This window comes from Marmota monax, unplaced genomic scaffold, assembly GCF_021218885.2.
Source record: "Marmota monax isolate L192 unplaced genomic scaffold, Marmota_monax_Labrador192_F-V1.1 WCK01_AAM20220418_F8-fsc00030, whole genome shotgun sequence".
In the NCBI taxonomy this organism is placed as follows: domain Eukaryota; kingdom Metazoa; phylum Chordata; class Mammalia; order Rodentia; family Sciuridae; genus Marmota; species Marmota monax.
Genome location: NW_026691988.1, coordinates 15,428,815 through 15,448,806, shown reverse-complemented (window position 1 = coordinate 15,448,806; position 19,992 = coordinate 15,428,815). Strand labels below are relative to the sequence as shown.

At 35.0% G+C, this 19,992-nt stretch overlaps 1 protein-coding gene across 10 annotated transcripts in view; it reads right to left on the bottom strand.

Moving 5' to 3' along the window:
• Positions 1-19,992, bottom strand: part of Utrn (utrophin) — a 513,444-nt gene that overhangs the window by 83,339 nt on the left and 410,113 nt on the right. For all 10 annotated transcript variants that reach the window (XM_046450838.2, XM_046450847.2, XM_046450858.2 and 7 more), the window contains 4 exons: positions 19,330-19,598; positions 14,257-14,403; positions 11,790-11,868; positions 8,824-8,884 (listed from right to left, as the gene is read on the bottom strand). In XM_046450838.2, coding sequence (XP_046306794.1) covers positions 8,824-8,884; positions 11,790-11,868; positions 14,257-14,403; positions 19,330-19,598 — 556 coding nt within the window. The remainder of the gene's footprint in view (positions 1-8,823; positions 8,885-11,789; positions 11,869-14,256; positions 14,404-19,329; positions 19,599-19,992) is intronic.

Here is a 19,992-nt window from a genome sequence, read left to right as displayed (position 1 = left end):
GGCCAGTTCTTCCCAGATCCTTCCTGTAGAACTTTGTGCTACATTATAGAACAGTAAAGCTATTCTTGACAGAATACAAATTTTGTTAAACTGTCATGTATACACGTAGACACACACACACACACACACACACACCCCTCAAAATCACATTTTCCACTAGTTATCACCCCTTTTTCTCTTCTTCACAAACAAAATAAATGATTTGTGAACTGTAAATATGTCCTCGTGTCCCACTCACTACTCAACCCACTTGTGTTTGGCTTCTAAATTGACCCCTCCACCCAAGCAGGTCCCATCAACATTATCAAAGAGCTCCAGGGTGAGACCTCAGTGGAACGGCTGCTACCCAGAAATGAGGCGAGAAACTTCCCAAGTTAGATAGAATAGTAGGTGACAGGTGCTTTAAAAAGAAATAGAAAAATGAAGTTAACTTTGAAAACATCCACTTTACATAATGCCTAAAAAGTTATATCTAGGAATTAAGCAAGGGTTTCTAACTAATCAATTCTGCATTCAGAATTTTGGTGACATTTATTTGAATAATCCCTTCTTAAAGATCTAAGAGGTGATTTACTTATCTTCAGCTCAAAACCCCTCAATCTTTGTTTCACTTCATACCAAATTAAAGAAGAAAATGAAGTACCCCTTGGGTAATGTCAGTCCTTACCCAGCTGTGTGTGGGCTGTGGGGTGTTGGGGAGATGCCGGGGGTGGGGGAAGGAGATGAGGAAGCTTTGTGGCAAGTGACTTACAGGGTCTTCAGGTTATAGGCAACTTCTAAAACACCCCCCAAACACTTTTGACTGTCCTCCACACTTTTAAAGCCAGGAAATCTCAGATAGTATTTTGGAGACATAGGAGTACATTTAAGGAAAAACAAAAAAGTCTGAATATCAACATTTGAAGGAGGAAAAGAGCACTTTGTTCAAAATTCAGATAAAATACATGAGCCATCCAGGAATAGTGGTGCACTCCTGTAGTCCCAGCACTTGGGAGGCTGAGGCAGAAGGATTGCTTGAGCCTAGGATTTCAAGGCCAACCTGGACAACATAATTAGACCTTGTCTCAAAAAAAAAAAAAAAAAATCTTGCTTGATAGTAAAACACTATGAAGGTATAACATCTTCCCTAAAAAGTGCCATTATCTCCTCATGATAATGAAGACACACAGAATGAAAAAACAAAGTATAAGAAACAATTGGGAGTAGGTCCAAATACACAAGCATGTACAGGGCTGTAAGAAATAGGCTACAGTACATACAAAAATACAGAAAGTCAAATATTGTAAACATGGTTGTAGAACATTGTTTCAAAACAATAAGACCAATTTTTGGTATGTTTGTTTTTAAATAGAGTGATAGAATTAATTACCTAATTTGACATGCCTAGGTGTGAGGGATAGGTACTTGTCTCTAGGGCACTGGATGACTGTCTAAAAGTATAAACATGCACATACTTAATAAACAAAAAGGAGCCCCTACCTCTGAGGGGCTACTTGGACCTAGAACCTATTGAGAACATTATCCCCCGCATCCAGCTCCACCACCATTTTCTGATGCTCAGACTGGGAAGGCTGAGACCTTCCTCAAGAGACCTGCAGGTCAGCTGTGAATGCACAGGTGCTGGGGAGTCTTGTATGCCCCTGACTTCCCCGAGGGTGCCAACACCAGGGTTATGTTCATACCAGAGTTAAATCTGTCCTTGTATCCTTTTGGTTTGCTTTTTTTTTGCAATTATAATGTGCACTTTTAAAAAAATTACACTTTTATCTCTTTCATTTATACACATTTTTTAAATTAGGGGTTAATTTAATTTTTTATACAGTTACATGAAACTTTTATTTTATTATTTTACTTTATAATCAGCACAGAAAAAGATATTTTATTCATTTTAATTTTGTAACCATCATTCTGTACTCTTGTTAATTTTAGTAACAGTGTAAAACATGTAATCTTTACAAACTGAAGTTTAGGTATGTTTTTTCTTGTCTTCATGATCCCATTGGCAATCCTCCTCGTGTGGCAGGCCTTTATTTGCTGCATCCCTGACCCTAAAATCAAACTGTATAGGAAGGATGATGGTGTTATTAGAATAAAATATTCCTAAGTAATTTAGAAGATTCCAAGCCAACATTCCACTACTTGGCCCCAGCCATGTACAGATAAATGACAGGAAAGAGAGTGCTCTCTTTTGACCAGTACTTTTGATCTGACTTCCTCTTTGAGTGGGTTAGTAAACTGTTCCTGTCAGTACTATCTTTTGAAGACAATGTCAACTCCACCTGAACAATCTCAATAACCCAGGACACCGGTAAACATACTAGAAAGCTCCCAGGGATGGTTTGTTGACTGCCAGCTGCTGCCAGGCAGGCTGTACGCTGTTTGGTTTCCTAGCTGGCCAAGGTATGCTCATTTGTCTAAAGTTGCCTCCAAGTGCAAGAGAAGTTTAGTGATCCCCAGGTGCTTACATTCTTTCACAAGGCAATTTCGTTCTTACCTCCTCATCAGCAGAGTTGGCCTCATGAGTTTTAAATATTTATTTTCAATAAAGACAGAGTCACAGACCATTTCTTAGGAAAACAGACTCTCCAGTACATTTTCCTATATTCTATTTCATTTATTTATAATTAAAACCCCAAACACAAGCTCCACAGTTGCAAAGAAATTCTCAGTGTGTCCCAAGAGTTCTCCACTTTAAAAAAATCTCAAACCAAAAGGACACTATCCCTTCTCTTGACAAGGAGGAAGAAAAATGAAGACTGCTATGATAAGTCTTTCAGAGAAAAATGTATTTATTTTTCATTGTTAATTATACTTTTGTTGCACATTTTGTTCTGGGATAAGTTTTCCATAACCTTTAAAGATAAAATTCCCTTTAGTGTTTTTTGCTGTTGTGGTACACATGTATCTTTATTGGCATTGACTTTCATGTTAGGCAGGATAAACTTGAGTTTCCCGTTTGGAGCTGTCTTCTCTCTCCTTATTTAGGGAATGACTATTCCACCTATATTGTCTAAGCTGGGGCCAGAATTCTTCTATAAAACACTCATTAATTCTTTCCTCTACATAACACATGTAGTTTTACCAAGACAAACATATGTAGTATAGGCAAATGACACATAAGTTTACTGAAAGGAAAAAAAACTACCCGCTCCCCAAGATTTAATTTACAACTATAAACTTCTTTGTTCTTTCCTTCCCCACCCCCAACAATCTACAGGATTAAGACAGAAAGAAGGGTGCCTTGGGAAGTAAGAAGCAGATCTAAAAGAAGCTGGTAGGATTATCAATAATGAGCATAAGAATAGAAAAAAAAGACATAAAAGGAAATGTAGTAAAAAGAGGAATTTTTTTTTTTGCAGGGTGGGGGGTGGGGTACCAGAGATTTAACCCAGAGGTGCTTCACCACTGAGCCACATCTCAAGCCCTTTTTTATATTTTATTTTAGAAACAGGGTCTTGCTGAGTTGCTAAGTCTGGTTTTGAACTCGATCCTCCTGCCTCACTCTCCCAAGCTGCTGGGATTAGGTATGTGCCACTTTGCCCAGGCAAAAGGAAAATTCTGACTTAGAACTACTCAAAGGGGAAGTCAGAACAAGGGAAAGAAACACAAGATCATGATGCTTACAGGTAGGATCAATTCATTCTGGCTAATGCCTTATGCTTTTGTAATGCCAGCTTTAGGGAATGTGATGTGTGTGGCCTACGTAATTGCAGGTTAGTAAAGTGTTAATGCCAAAACTGAATATGAGATTGTAAGCTGCACTTAGAGTTCTATAAAGAATTAACGTTTGCACTGCAGATGCCATTAGGGAAATGGAGCTCTCGAACTGTCAAACTGTGTCAGGGAAGCCCAGTCACAGGAGTAGGACAATCATTTGTACCAAGTCTAAGACTCACTGAAAAGTAAAGCATTTGGGGTTTGGAGAAGATGCCGTGGGGAGGAAAGGAGAACCATCCTTCCTACACCCTACTCAACAGGCTCAATCACCAACAGGCTGGATGTGCAGATCACCAGCTAGGTGGCAAGACCCAGGGCTTTGTTGACATCTTACAAACAGAATTCTACTTGGTGGCAGAAGTCTCCTTGCCTAGGGAATGGAGAGGGCTATACTTCACGATTGATCTCCCCACCTCAGAACTCCTTTAAGGTCTTACGGGCAGGACTGTAGAGAGCAATACTTTCTTATCTGTAGAAAAGCACCCCAATCCACCACAAGACCACTGTATGAAATTTTCTTAAATATACACAATAGAGATTAGCCTGTGGAAAGGCCCTCACAAAGACAGAGTGACACTGGAAAAGGCTGGGATATCAGAGAAAGTAATGGCTCTGTCCTCAAACAGCTGTACACAGTGGGTACGTAATAAATGATAACCAGTGTACAGCAAGAAAGAAAAGATGTTTGCTCATATTTTCTTCACTGTTCTTCTCATTCCTAAACATAATCTTTCCCTAGCCAAATTTTCTATGTAATTAAAAATTTCAGAATATAGGGGACAGACCTGCATAGCAGGCTAAAGCTAGAACAGTCCCTGGGTTTAATGCTACTTTGTCCACTTACTGGACATGCAATCTCAAGCAGACTCTGTGTGTACTTATTAATTACTTATTAATGTATTTATCAGTTACTATACAGGGGCAATGATAAAACTATACTTCACTATACACTCTTTCCTTTAAGTGTTAAAATAAATTATTCACATAATGCCCAGGATTCAGCATAGTGTCTGACAAATCAGTGTTCAAAATGGAATTTACTATAATTATCATTATTATTATTATTATCCACTACTACTACTACTACTACTACTTATTATTATTATTATTATTATTATTATTATTATTATTTGTAAAATAAAATGAGAAGGAATCATATTCACAGGATTAATGTGACATATGAGGAAAGTTCAAATAAAACTTTTATCAATTATTATTTTTACCCCTCAAAGTCCCTGGATATTGACTTTTAGCTGAAGACATGAATGACCTGTGCAAAACACAAAAATGAACTGGAAATTCACAATGGAAGAGATCTGGCTTTTATGGTAGTTTTTTTTATATATATTATAAAGGTAATAGGAGCCAATTTCAAATTTTCTTAAACTCATAGTACCTAAGCTATCACTGGACTATATTAAAAAAAAAAAAAAAAACTAACCAGAGCATATCCAGAAAGTCTTCCTTGTAGGCAGCATGTATAATTAAAGATACGTTCCAACTGAAGATACTGCTGTAGTTTGGAATGTAAATATCCCCCAAAGGCTCACATGTCAAAGGCTTACTCCTGGATTGGCACAGTTGGGAGGTTTTGTGTCTTAAAAGGTGGGGCCTACTGAGAGGTCTTCAGGTCACTGGGCCCTTGTGTTGAAGGGCACTGTGGGACCCCAGACCCTTCCTTTTCTTTACTTTTGCCTCCTGGCTATGAGATGAGAGTTTTTGCTCCTCCACCTGCTTCTCCCAACTTGAGCTCTTGCCACAAGCCCAAAAGCAATGGAGTCAACTAATCATGGACTAAAACTAAAGCCAAAACTGTAAGCCAAAATAAAGTTTTCCTCCTTATAAATTTATTATCCCAGGTCTTTTTATTATCATGGAAAAACTAACAGATATTAATAATAATCCCTTTATATTAATAATGAAGGGATTCATGCCACATATACTATTACAGTTCAGAATTATATTTTATCATTTTCTAAAAATGAGTCATGGAATCACTCTCTGTATTACACTTAATATACTTAATTATACTTAAAATACTAATAAAAATTACCTAGAAAAAAAGAGAAATGCATTGGGAAGCCACTAAAGTATATTTTAACCAATCTGTAAAATTAAAATTAAAATAATTTGCCCTCTTTTTCCTTTCAACATTTTTACTATACTCTAGCATTACAGCACATTTACAAAAGTGTGTATTTAAACATTGAAAATGAGCTGGGGTCTGCTCAGTGGTAGAGTGCTTGCCTAGCATAGTGAGGCCATGGGTTCAATCCCCAGGACTGCAAGCAACCAACAAATAAAAACAAAACAAAACATTGTAAACATCTAATACTTCTACTTGAAAATTGCTTTTTGGTTGGCCAAATTAATATACTAAAATTTTTCCAGGAAATTCCAACTGCATGGCAATCATGCTTAATTTCTTTTTAACATTTTTCTTCAACTCACTTGTGCAGCCATGCCAAAAAACAAAGAAAGAAAATGTATATTAAAAGCCTTTCATTTTCATTCATTTGCTTATTAGTTTATTTAGAAATTAAATTTTGTTTTCAAAAACAATTCTTCATGTAGAAATACTGGCTTTTATAACTCTACCACCTAAGTGTGATGTTTCTTCTTTATGAGGAAATAAACTATTATGTTATACAAAAGAACAAGCAATAAAAGATCCTGGTTAAATAAGTTTTATAAAAACAGGAAAGTTTGCTCTATAGAGATGGGAAAAGTTTTGAAATATTTAAACATTGAAAAGACATCATTTAACACTGAAAGTATATATATTTAAGAAAATTCAATCATTTGCTGAGGATGTAGAAGATATTTTAGGATGGTTTAGTTCTAAAGGTCATCATAAAAATATTGAGCATACTTGTGTTAAACATATATATTCCAAACCTGGTTGTAGCTCTAGCCAATAAGATGTCAGATAAACTAACTTTTAATGATGGATTGGAACTCATGAGTGTACCAAGTACCTGATGAGAACTCACAGGCTGAGCAAGAATAAACCTTACAAGATCCTATTGAATTTATAAACATTGTGAATTAGAGAAATTCTGACATACACTATTTAATCCTCAGCCATATAAAACTGATCAGACATACAGATATTCCTTATACTAGGAGTTAACATTAAGGTTGGACTTTGAAAGTCCTAAATCAAATAGAAAATCAAATGTTTTATTATATAAAACATAAGCAAGAAAGATATTTAATGTTAAATATTTTCTTTAGTAAAAAACAAAAATCTATCTTACTAGATCAAGTTTTTATTTTTTAAAAATAAGATGATAGAGGATTCTAGGAATTGAACCAATTAATTAATTCTAATAAATTTGCATATGCATCTAGATTTTATATAGTATAAGAATTAGTTTTTTATTGCTGCCACAATAAAGTCTCCATGTGTAAAATCATAACTGGCAAAATGTTCCTCTCCAGAGGTTCTACATGATTCCTATTTCCTTGCCTTTTCCAACTTCTTGAAGCTGCCTGCATTGCCAGGTTCATGTTCTACTTCCTCCATCTTCAAGGCCAGCAAAGTGGCATCTTCAAATCTCTCTCTGAGATTTGACTCCTACCTCTGTCTTCCACTTTCAAAGGCCCTTATAATTACATTGCGTCTATCAGGATAAGCTCTGTAATTCTTCAGCTGATGTGAAACCTGGATTCTCTCCTGCTATGCAACCTAACATTCACAAGGATTGGATGTGGGAACCTTTTGGGAGAGGGGTATTATTCTGCCTTAGATTTATATCTTTTTTTGGGGGGGGGGTATATAGGGGTTGAACTCAGGGACACTTTGCCACTGAGCTATATCACTGGGTTTTATTTTTATTTTTTACTTAGACAGGGTCTCACTAAGTTGCTTAAGGCCTCACTAAATGGCTGAGGCTGGCCTTGAATTTGCACTCTTCCTGCCTCAGCATCGTGAATTGCAGGGATTATAGGCAGGTATCACTGAGCTTGCCTCAGATATATATGTAAACCTGTATCATTCAGTTCAAGTCAATAATTGCCTGAGCAAATTAAAGTTCTCTAATACTATTACTATCATCATCATCATTTGGAAAACAAATGTAAAATTTTTTTTTAAGTTTTTCTTTTGAATTCGATTATCACACCTGCTCTCAATAAAGATATGCCAATTTGCCCAGCCTCTAACTTCTTTCCATTCATGCTTATACAACTTGGACACCCATCAACTGGTTTGATACCTTTGTTCTCAAATTCATCACAGCTCAGTATACATATATTGTGCTTAAATAAAAATAGTCACAAGATAATGTAGCATACATTGCTTATTATATTTGTTAAATGTTATGGCCACAGTTCTTTTTTTTTAAAACCTGACAACATATTTCACACTACAAGAAAAGACTCATTACCAAATACCATTTCACTAAAATTGACTTTACACACAAATTTTTTCAGGAAGAGTAATTCCAGAAATGTACATTACTAGCATTGGCATGGATTTTGGGGATACTGCATCCTGTTTTGGAAATGATGCAGAGGAAACTTGGCACAGAGATTTTTTCCCAACTTGCCTGAAGTCACACACGTAATCTGAGACACAACTGCCTCCTGATAAAGTGCATTCTCACAATTATGATGCAGTTCTCATTACACACAAAATAAGGTCAGCTATGACACCTCTCTGTATTACACTGTAAGTTAATTGCTTTACCAACTTGCACTTAAAGGGTTTACAGAAGTAGTATTGCATTGTTCTGTCTTATACACTATACAGATTAAGCCAAGGATGAAGTCTTACTAAGATGCTGAGTAAATTAAACAAAATATATAAAATATCACATAAGAAGAAGAAATGATACAAAGAAAGGAGAAGCTATGTTGACAACAAAAAATGATGAGCTTCAACTAATACAGATGAAATTTCCTGAAGACAAAGAAAACCTAACCAAGGACAAATATCACCCTGATTTTTAAACTGATTTCCTTCAAATATTAAATATATTATTAGTTTCCTTCAGATAACAGAACTGAATTCCGTTTTTCAAAGTTATAGGGGGCACCTCTTATGTTATCAATAAAACTTTATTGTCTTGGTATCATAAAGGAGAATTAAAATCAACTTACTTGATGTAATAGGGCACTTTATTATGTGAAATGGATCTTTGCCACGGCAGCTGCACTGAAGCTGAGGAAACAAAGGGAGATGATTGGAAACACAGGTGACGAAAAAGCCTCTCACCTTAATGAAAAGCAACTGAATACAGTTTACAGCAAATCCAATGTGATCAGCTTTGGTGTTTGAGCTGAATATCTATAATTAAGAAATGCACTAAGCCAACAGAACAGTTCTGAGATTCATTTGAAGTGAGGGAAGAAACAACACCACTTCAATTTCTAATTCCAACTAACTGAACTTGTGGATAAAAATACTTCCTCAAAACTCAGGTTTTATTGTTTATAATCACTATACTTTAAAACTTAGTGCCATCTGGAAAATGTATACATTTTATATTCAGACTAGATTTATATATCCCAACTAGATTTCTCCAGCCTGACTTTTCCAGATCACTAACAATATTCTTTACTTTGCATCATGATCACAGGCATGGTTATTGGATACAGATGACATTTAAACAAATTCAGATACATGACATAAAGGAAAAATAAAAATAGGCAAAGGGTTGTAAAGAACCCAAGCAATCATCTGAGCAGAAGTACAAATACTTTTTATCATCTGAAATGCACAGAAAGCATGGTCTTCTACTTTTGCAGCAAAAATTACTATGATTGAGATTGTATGTCTTTTAACTGAGTTGCTTAATTTTTTTACAATTCCATTTACTTTTTATTTATAAAAACTGTTTTTCCTACACTAAACCAAAACCAATTATTTTATGACTTATTTAAGAACAGTAACACATGTGAATCTTGAACTATGAAAGGATTTTGCTAAGTGAACTAGTAAATAAAATCAAATACAAATTTGATTAAATATCACTAGACCTTCATGTAGTCAGTTGTCCCGATGATCTTTTTTTCTGACTTTCATATTACATTGATAGCTTCCAAATATATAGCATTCTAAACTTTGCTAAGCAGTTTCAAACCTATCTTTTGTTGGAAAAGCCAGCAAGATACATATTAAAGTCCCATGTGATAGGGAGCTAAGCTCATCAAAGTAAAATAACTTTCCAATGAGTGTTAACTATGAAACACAGGGTGGAGCTCAGATGGGACCTCAATACTTCTGAATACTAGTCCAGCAGGTTTTCTTCCTCTTTATACACGTAAGCACTCCCTTCTCCAACAGAGTCCATGAAAGTACAAAAAGGGGATGAAAATGAGGAACTAGGTACATTAAGTTTCTCATTAGCGCCAACCTCATTTCAGTGTTGGCACCAGACTAATGGGTCAGTTTTTCTGTTGTGCCTAACTAGACAGGCTTCTTTTATAACAGTGGCTAAACTCCAAGAAATATAATAAAGCCAAAGACTGTAAACAGCAAGGGATAATAATTATAAAATTTACTAATTGGGATTTTGTTTATACTTCTCCATTCATTATAATAATTGTTTTGATTTGAGTAACTTCCATTTCCTGGGACCATCAGCACTAGACAATAAAAGGCCATGTGCTTGAATTTCTCAATATTTCATTTCTTAAAGAATGTGAGCTTAATTTCTTTAATGAAAGAGTGGGTACGAGGTGAAAATGTAGGGTTTCATTAATGTAAACAGATAACTGATCTTTAGAATTTACAGTCTCAATTATTTTTGTCAATTCCCCTTTAATTTTGTATTTTACATGCTATTAAGTTTGAGAAACCTGGAGTGCTTAATACCTAATGAGTATACTGTAAATTTATTTATATCATCAATACTGATGATAGTCAAACTAAAAAACGCATCCTGACCCAGAATACCAGGAAGGACTACACATTGATCAAAGATGGAATACCTCACGGCTCAACTTTGAGAAGCTAAAGAGGGGTGTGTGTGAATGACTGAGGAAGATTCTCACAATCGTGACAGAAGAGGCCTACCTCTAATCTGAATTAAAGCAGTAAAAAGGATTAAGAGGAAATACAAATGTAATCAATGTAGTTGAGACATGGAATTATACTTCATTTTTCTCTGTGGTTATTGATATAAAGAAGTTGTCATAATTGAGAAACACTCTTTGCCCTCAGTTTTAAACTTTACTCAAATGGAATTAAACAAATTGCTTTCTTACATATATTTGCCAAAGGAAATGAAAGAAAAGGAGTTAATATTTACTGAAAGCATTTGTGCCAAGAACTGGGCTAGCTTCTTTGTGTAACTTGATATACTTTTTCATTTAATTCTCAAGTTAATCAGAGGATAGATATTGGTATTTTAAGACCAAGAAATTAACTTTCAGAAATTCACAGGTCTTATAAAAGGCAGAATGAATATTTAAACTCAATCTGGGTAACTCTAAATTCTAGACTCTTTAGTATCCTCAGCAGTGAATAATAAATAAAATACGAGCTCAGATTATTTATTTAAGATCTCATGGACTGTACATAAAATTGAAAATTCCAGCTGGAACCTATTTCATAAAAATCTGCATATGTGCTTTGCTAAATCCGTAATACTTGTCCAGAAAAATAGCTGAGTATGAATGCAGCAAGTCTAATAAACCAAAATATTCTCATTTAAAGATTTATAGAGAATTTTTTTGTAACTTTAAAAGTTACAGGTGTGATTTAAACCAATAAGCACTTTTATGAAGGAAAAAAAACATTAATATCTTAAAATATAAAAGTGGATTTTTTGTGTGAAAAGGTCCTAATCTTTGCACTTGTCAAAACAATGGTGACATAATACTATATTACTTATCATAACAAATGGCCAGGTGCAAAACCATATCTAGAAACAAACTCATTTGTGTTTCCCTTCAACTATCTAACAGTTATCATCACACTGTAACAAATAATAAGCAATAAATAACACCTTAATTAGTGTTAATATCTCCTTACCTAACAAAAGAACATGACTTCTCCAGTGAAAGTGGAAGAATATGCTAATTCATTCAATTAACGATCACTCAAATTTATTAGCACTTACTAGAGAGAAAATGCTGAGAGCATGGTCCAAAATCTCTATGGGCCTCCTGAAGCTGTTTAAGGTGATCCTCCACAGAGACCTACACAAACACACACAAGCTAGATGAAATAACTTGATTTGAAGACAATGTCTTTAATAATATTCTTGATTTAAGTACTACAGTAAATGATGCTATCATCCAAGATATTACTGACTATGTAGATTCCTTCTCTACCTCTGGTATCAAAATAACAGTATGACCATCAACTTCTGGTCTCTAGTAACAGTTATTAATGCCAGGTACTCTTTCAAGCAATTTCTATGAATGAACCCTTTTGATTCTCTCAAAAAAAAAAAAAAACATATTAGATAAGTATTCTTTTGTTACCATTTTACAAATGAAGAAACTGAGACACAAAGACTTATCCAAGAAGTTAAAAATAGCAAGTGGCAATGCTAGCATTCATACTCTGGTCATCTGGTGCCAGAATCCATGCCCTGTTAGGCTAACCCTTCTCAGGCCATATGAAGCTTCTAAGGCACCTTAAGTCAAGGTATGGTTATGGGATCAGAGACTACTCATCTGTCTTTTATTTTTAAAAAATGGTAAAAAGTAATATGGAAAGCAAATTAAAAAGAAGCCTACAGTACTCCAACAGGAAAAAATAGATGGATAGATATGTATGCAGACAATAGAGAGATGAATGACTGAGTGAAATGAAAGAAAAGAAACACAAAACATAAAGAAGGTAAGTATGGAATGTCTTCTGATTTTCTGAAAAGTTTACATCTGATCATTTCTACCTGGGAATAGGATACCGGTAGACTGATGTTCTCTATGCTTGCACAGAGTCTACCATTAGTTCTCCACATTATAAAAAAGCAAAGTTGTTATACTGAGAAATTAAACGCATATCAATAACAATTGCACACAGCCTACTGACATTTCTATTTCTGTTTCCCTGTTCTTTGCCTATGCAGTGCTAGTCAGCTGATCCATGTAGATTGACAACCTTATTTTCAGCTGCCTTTAAATGAAACTTGTGTTTATACTGAAGACCTGAATAAATCAGCTGTTATTAGTGGGCAACTTGTGTGTGTGTGTGTCAGTGGGCAGCTTTGGTTTCTCCTGGTTAGTTATTTAAAATGCTTTAGAATGTACTTTATTAAGATAAAAAAAAAAATCAAAAGACATACTTTCTGAGTAAAGATGTTATTCCTGAAATTTAACAACACAAACTGCTAGCATACCTTTTTCTCTTCTTATCCAACCTACAACTAACATCCAAGCTCTAGCAGTTACCAGGATCACAGAAAAGAGAGAGCATTCTTTAAAAAGAATGCTCTTTTTAAAACATAACATACACCCATAAAAGAAACAGAATGAGAAGTGAATCATGATGGGCTACAGGACTCTGCACATGAAGATAATGAATTACAGAAATAGAGCAGAAGAAAAAAGAATAAAGGTCAAACATTTCTGTAAGCACATATGAGTTTAATTGATTTTTGTCTTACTAATCCCAGATTATTAACACTTTTTGTGAACATAGAAAAGTCTGTGAAAAACTGCACACTCATTTCTTACCTCTTCAATTACATTAAAAAAATGCAAACCATTGGGTATTTTGATGTTTGAATTAATAGAAGAAACCTACTATACTATATTATACCTTTCAAATAAAATGCATTGAAATTACATGCTTATGTTGTTAGATACTTTAGGCCCAGACTATACAGAAAATTAGTAAGAATTATTTCTCCAATCTTATACTCATATTAACCTACTAATTTTCAGAGGGGAAATGTGATTATTATGATTTCTGGGGACTGGCCACTAAATGTAACACAGTGCACCAAGACTGAGCCATAAATTCTTAATTGGCATGTAGAGTTGTATAGTGGTTTGCCAATGGTGATACCTGGGGACACTCAAAAGAGGTGTCTGTGGTAATTAAATCTAAAATGAGCAAGTAAGGTCTAAAGCCATTAAAACAACTGCAATAGAACAGCTCAGCTCTAAGAGCTAAAGTTTTTTTTTTTTTTTTTTAATGTGCTATCTGGAAAAACTAATGCATGATACCTAAATAGCAAACCAGTCAAAAGAAAAAGAATGAAAGCTTTCTTAATTTTTCAAAAGAAAAATAATACAAAATTAAGGTAAGAGAAATGACTCTTTATGAACCATTCTAGGGAAAATATTTCTGTGGCCTTCTACAGATTCCAATAACTGTGATTTATTTGATCCTATACAATTCTCTATAAATACCATATGGAAAGCACATAAAAATTGTATTAAAATCTATATTCATACATAAATGAGGTGCTTGGATTCAAGATACCGAAAGACAAATTCTTGATGTTCTCACTTGTTCAATTCATTATCAGATACCATCAAGAGAGAGACGACAGGATGTGGTGGAATGTGAGGTGGGGTTTAAAGAGAACCCAGGTTGCAAGCTGTATCATGAAGAGGATAAGGTGATACCTGTAAAAGTTTCCATCGCATATTAAGGTCATCCAGCTGGCGAGACATCTTAAGAGATGGATGCAGGTCAAGTGGAGATAGTTGGCTGGACAAATCATTCACTGCTTTAACTTTTAAGTTGATTGGTGCAATTTCTTCTCTAAATGCCTGGAAGAAACAGACCCCCCCCCAACAAACACACACACAAAAAAATACATCATTGGAAAAGACTATAACAAAAGCTAGAGTTTCCAACTTTCTATCATAGACAATGGTAAGGCCCGATCAGATCTGTCAACTGGAGTTGCCCAGTAAGTAACAGCAACTTATTCAGGTCTTCAGTAACTCGAATGACCCGCCAGAATCACGCTTTATAACACAGAGCCTTTCAATATGTGTGAAGGGGAAAATTATAATGCAACCTCATGTAGATGATTATGCATTTGCTTCATAGTCTTTATTGAATGTAAATCTGAATGGAAGATGTTTGCCTTTATTGTCTACTTTACTAATTTCTGGTCTAAATTGTATCTTTCATTTTCTTCGTACCCCTCCTTTCTATTTTAATATGGTGACAATATTTTCTTCAGCTGATTCAGTAAGTTAATTTCAATGTGTTTTCACTTATAATTAAGTTAGAAGGTCAGTGAAAACAACTTTCCTGATCAAAGCCCATGCCCAGTCCACACTGAAGAAGTAGGTTCTGTCCCTTTCAGGGTCGTGGATAGCCACTGTCTGTGACTGGTGGCGGGCAAGAGGAGCAGAGCAGATAGGAAAAGAGGCAAATGAGTCCTAGAACTGACAGCTGGCTCTCTGAGCACAGCAGAGAGAGCTCATAGGTGTAGGTGTCAGGGATGTATGAGAACAGGGGAAGAAAAGGAATTCTGGAGCAATGACTGTCTTTGAGAACAAATAATGAGAAGGTTTTTCTCCATTTTCCACACAATCACACCTACTTCTATGTTACATTCCCCTTTCCCAATAAGTCACAAGGTCCTGTGGATCCTTTTAAAGACTCATCCTAGGTCCTCTACCCCTCAGGAAAATTCTGAGGCCTCTCCCTCTACAGCCTTTCCTAAAGACCCCTTTCCTGTGTTCTTGGAACATTCTCTCTGGTCTCTTGAACTCAAGACTATGAGCAAACACACAAATTCGGGTTTAGGGTGGGCCATTTTGATTGTCTAAGGCCATACTGAAAAAATTGTTAAACATTTGAATATCAACCCTTATCAGAGCACTTACTGCCTCCAGCAAAGAAAGAGAAGCTTGTCTGGAACAGCATTTGGCCCAAGACTTGCAATGCAGGAGGACAGAATTCATTTCTATTGATAAAGGCCTCCAAAAATGATATGTGAGGTGAGATTAAGCCAGTACAGAATAGTGAAAAGAGCTGTGTCATTTTAATTCTGGTGTAATAAGCATCTATTAGCACTAGCCCTCTGGTTTTATCACATCTCCATTTCCCTCTCCTTACAGGCATGTAATTATGAAGGCTTTTTTATTTTTTCCTTTGTCACTCGAAGTTGAGTTAATAAAATAAAATTAAAAAATCAAAGTGTTCTGAAGAATACAAAGATTTGTTAACACTACAGTCTTAATTCAGCTTCTTCCTGGTACTTATAAAAAGAAAACTTTCTTCCCTCCTTCCCTCTTTTCTTCTCTCTTTCAAGCTTTTTCTTGTTACCTTCCATAACTCCCCTGTTCTACATCATGCCACCCCAAAACATGCTACTTTGACATATTTTGAACTAAAAATACTTAAAAAAAAATAGCAGGTAAAAAGTGTACTCTGACCCTCCAATGTTTCTTCCTGAAAGTAGGAGATAAGCCCTCATAGAAAATGCTGAGCAGGAGGAAAGTAATTTTTACCATCAATGATGAAGATTCAGATTCTCAAAATTCTGCACAGCAGACTTTGTTGAAATAACTCATCCTCCTTTAGTTTCCCCACATAATTTAATCAATTTCCACAACTGCTTCATTTTTATCAATTTAAAATGAAATTATTTAGGTTTTGCCAGTTCTTTGGGTCTTCAGAGTCCCAAGAGAAATGGCCAGAACCCTACATACACCAATATATAAAAAGCAGGAGAATTCACAAAAGACAGGTGAATTACGGCAGTACTGAAAGAGAATGAGTTCTGTGGCAGTTTTTGTCTATTCCTGCAGATGCTGGTCTTTCATGGATGACAGAATGTGCACACAGAGTTAGAAGCACATATTACAGTTAAATTAGCAGAAAAGCAGTCGTATGGTAAGAGAGGCCTTATAGTTCCATAAAGAATTTACAATTAATACTGAAGTATGGGACAGAGGGAAGTGTGGGTGACGGTAGGGAAAGGCAACTTTTTCAATCTGGAATCACAAGAGGCCTAGGGTTCCTCTAAGATTCTATTTGAAAAAATTGTGGGACTCAAACCTCCATTTACATGGAAACGCTAGAGAAACTGGGTTCCTCCAGTCATGATGTTTACTTTGTATATTAGTATTCTCTCCATGTATACCTTGGAAGACTTCAGAAATGGAATCAGCTTTTTAAATCAATGTCTCCTCATTTTTAGGTATCAAAGATTACCAATGAATATCTAGAAAGTAGTCTGAGATTTATATAATTTTAACCAATAACTAGCTTTATTTCAAGAGGTAATAAAGGGCTTTAAAAAATAGATTATAACTTTAAGATAGGTGTTTTAAATCTGAAAGAACAATAAAGAGTTTAAATGTTTCCTCTCTAATAATGTTTCTCTACAGCAATCTGGAAGTGAGAACATGAAACGAACTTTGACAAACAAGGATTTTTGGGTTTTGTTTTATGACCAAGAGGACTCTTTTATCAAGAAAGTTTATCTTTTGCTTTTCAAGAGTTTCCAAATTAAAGGGCTTGAAATAAAACAAGTTGTAAATGCTTTCAGAAATGCCATGTGTTCTAGGATAATGAACCAATTTATCATGTTTTGATGGCACTTTTCCTATAAGAGAATAAGAGTCTATGTGGCCCTCCTTGCTATAAAAACAGAAACATCTGCCAGTATCAAAGGTGCTAACTGCAGCTTGTTGGCAGGTGTGAATCTCAACCGTCTCCTGGTGGAAGGTGTATATTCCGCAAACAAGAATGATTAAGGACAATTTTAGGGTGTTGAAATTATTTGATTATACCCAAAGATTTTGGTATCCAGTTGCTTTGACATATTTTATAATATTTAGCAATAATCAGTACTTATTTTTCTCCGGCTGTAGCTTTAACAGTATTTGGGGTACACTTTAAGAACCTGCAAAATATCACAGATGTTGGATTTATTTTATTTAGCTTAATGACACTTAATGAGAGTTCTTATTTTCTTTCCTCCTAATAAGATTGTAAAATATTTTAATCCACAGTGTACTTCTTTCAATTAAAATATTAACTGTTTCTTCTCTAGCTTTTCCATGTAAATGGAGGTTTGAAGAAAAGGATTTGGATATAGAGGTGGGTTAATTCCTTTAAACAAATAAGATTAACAACTCCCAAACTTTGGGGACTGTAATAATTCCAGATGCAATTTTTATTTTTCCTCCAACACTATCATTGTGTCTTATACACTGAAACTTTCAAATTCAAATGGGTAAATTCCTGCTCTAAAATATGTGCAACAAATATACTTTTTTAGAAACCACTGACTTAAGGATTTCTAATTCTTAAACCATCTATAACAATAAAAGAATTGTGCAATTTCCAGAGGAACTATCTTAATGGCTGTGTTTTCAGTATATTCTTTTAAACTTATATCCATTTATGGAAATGGTTTTAGGACACTAAGGTTGTTGGAAGAGGTCTATTTAATTCAGGGTAGATGGACACTTAATATAACTACATTGAAAAGTAGCAAACATCATAACTATTTTTTTATGTTTAAAATTTACTATGTAACTTTTAGAGCTTTAAATTCAAATAGTCTGTCAATTTTGTGTTTAAACTGCATTAGTATGAGAGAGGTCTTTGAAATGAAAGAGTAGAACAACAGCAAAAAATCAAATAAAACACATGAGAACTACTACCTCATAGCTATATTCAGTTTGAGCAATTACCTTCAGCTTGTTATGTATAAAATAGGCATGATAATAACAACTGTCTCCTTGGGTTGGTATAAAGATTAAAAAAGACACACATGTAAATTGGCTAAGAACAATTCTTGGCACATAGTAAGCCTTGATAAATGCTAGCTATTGTTATCCTTTTGTCTACAGAGACATGTATTTACTTATATAATTTGCTTAAGTATTCATTTGATTTTTCAGGTCTTCTTTCTTTCAGCCACACGTATATAAAGGAAGAATGTCTTCCAATATCTATGCACAAAAGACATGTACTTTTTGCAATAAAAATTCCATGTGTACTGGACATTGTTAGAGGAACACTTAAGTTTTCCTTGTCTTATCTTTTGATTTGATTCATGACTACCTAACATATAGTTTAATATATCACTACAAAACCTACTACACTCTAAATCTGTTATTTGTTTCTCTTCTAAAGTTCATTATGTTTTTCTCTGGAGATGTTCTAGAATGTGGGAACCAAAGGGTAGATCGTGGGTCTAACATCTTACCTGGGCATTCCTAACAATGAATGGAATTATAGCTAAACTCATCCTTCATTAATATACTGAGACAATAAGATAAAATTTATAGATGAGAATTTCCAGTAAAACTGCATGTTTTTGATTAAACTCTAAATCCAACTACCAGTTCCCAGGAAATACGGAGTAGAGGAAGCCACGGGGCATACTACGTGGATACAATCTTGCAGAATCAGGCAGTGAGCAACACTACAAAGCAAATATTTATTTCTTCAACAAATAAACTGGAAGTGAAGGAAAAAAAGGAAGAAAGGGTTAATCTGGACATTAAAAGTCACCTCCGAGGTTACTGAGGGAAGGGTTCAGACTACAAGCAATTATGTGGAAAACATCTGTCACAACTCAACCTGGGTTGGGGTTGCAGTGGTGTTGCCTTTTAAACTCCCTTATAACAGTTCATCTACCTGGCTCTCTCTATTTGTGTTATATTTGATAATAAAACATTCATTAAAAATTCTTTGTCAAAAGCAGCAATGCTGACCATGGTTTTTTCGATGTGATCCTGCAGTGAGTCAATGAGCAAGTCGCCGACTGGCTTCCACCCATTCCGCACGGCCTCTGCCTCCTTCATGTCCACATCCAGGTCATCCATGGCACCCTGCAGGTCTTTGAGTTTCTCCAAGGCCTTGTCCACTTGCTTTTGCCAGTTGCTAGAGACAGCATTTAGACTTTCCCACTTCTCTTTGACTTCAGAAGACTGCTTACGCATGGCTTTGGCAATCTTCTGGGCTCTCTCCTCCGGAGTCAATTCTGAGATTGGAATAAACAAACAAACAAATAAACAAACAAGAAAGGAATAGTAGTTGGTAGTTGAGTTGTCTGACCAATTGTACATTCTTCAAGGCCAAGTGCAAATTTCACCTTTCGATGGGTTACTACCAGAGTATATAGAGACAAGGTTACAATGATCAGGGTATTTTCACCACTAATTCACCTAAACATACACTCAAAGGAAGGAGAAAATGGTTACTTTGATTAATAAATGATCTAGAGTTTTCAGTGACTTCTGAATTTTAATATATTTGTAAATCCTGAAATGTAACAAGATATCTCAGGAAAGAAAACAATTTTTCTTTTCTATAAATTTAGTTATGTAAAATCCAAAGACAGTCTTTCATTTTATTATTCTCAAGAGAAATTGGAA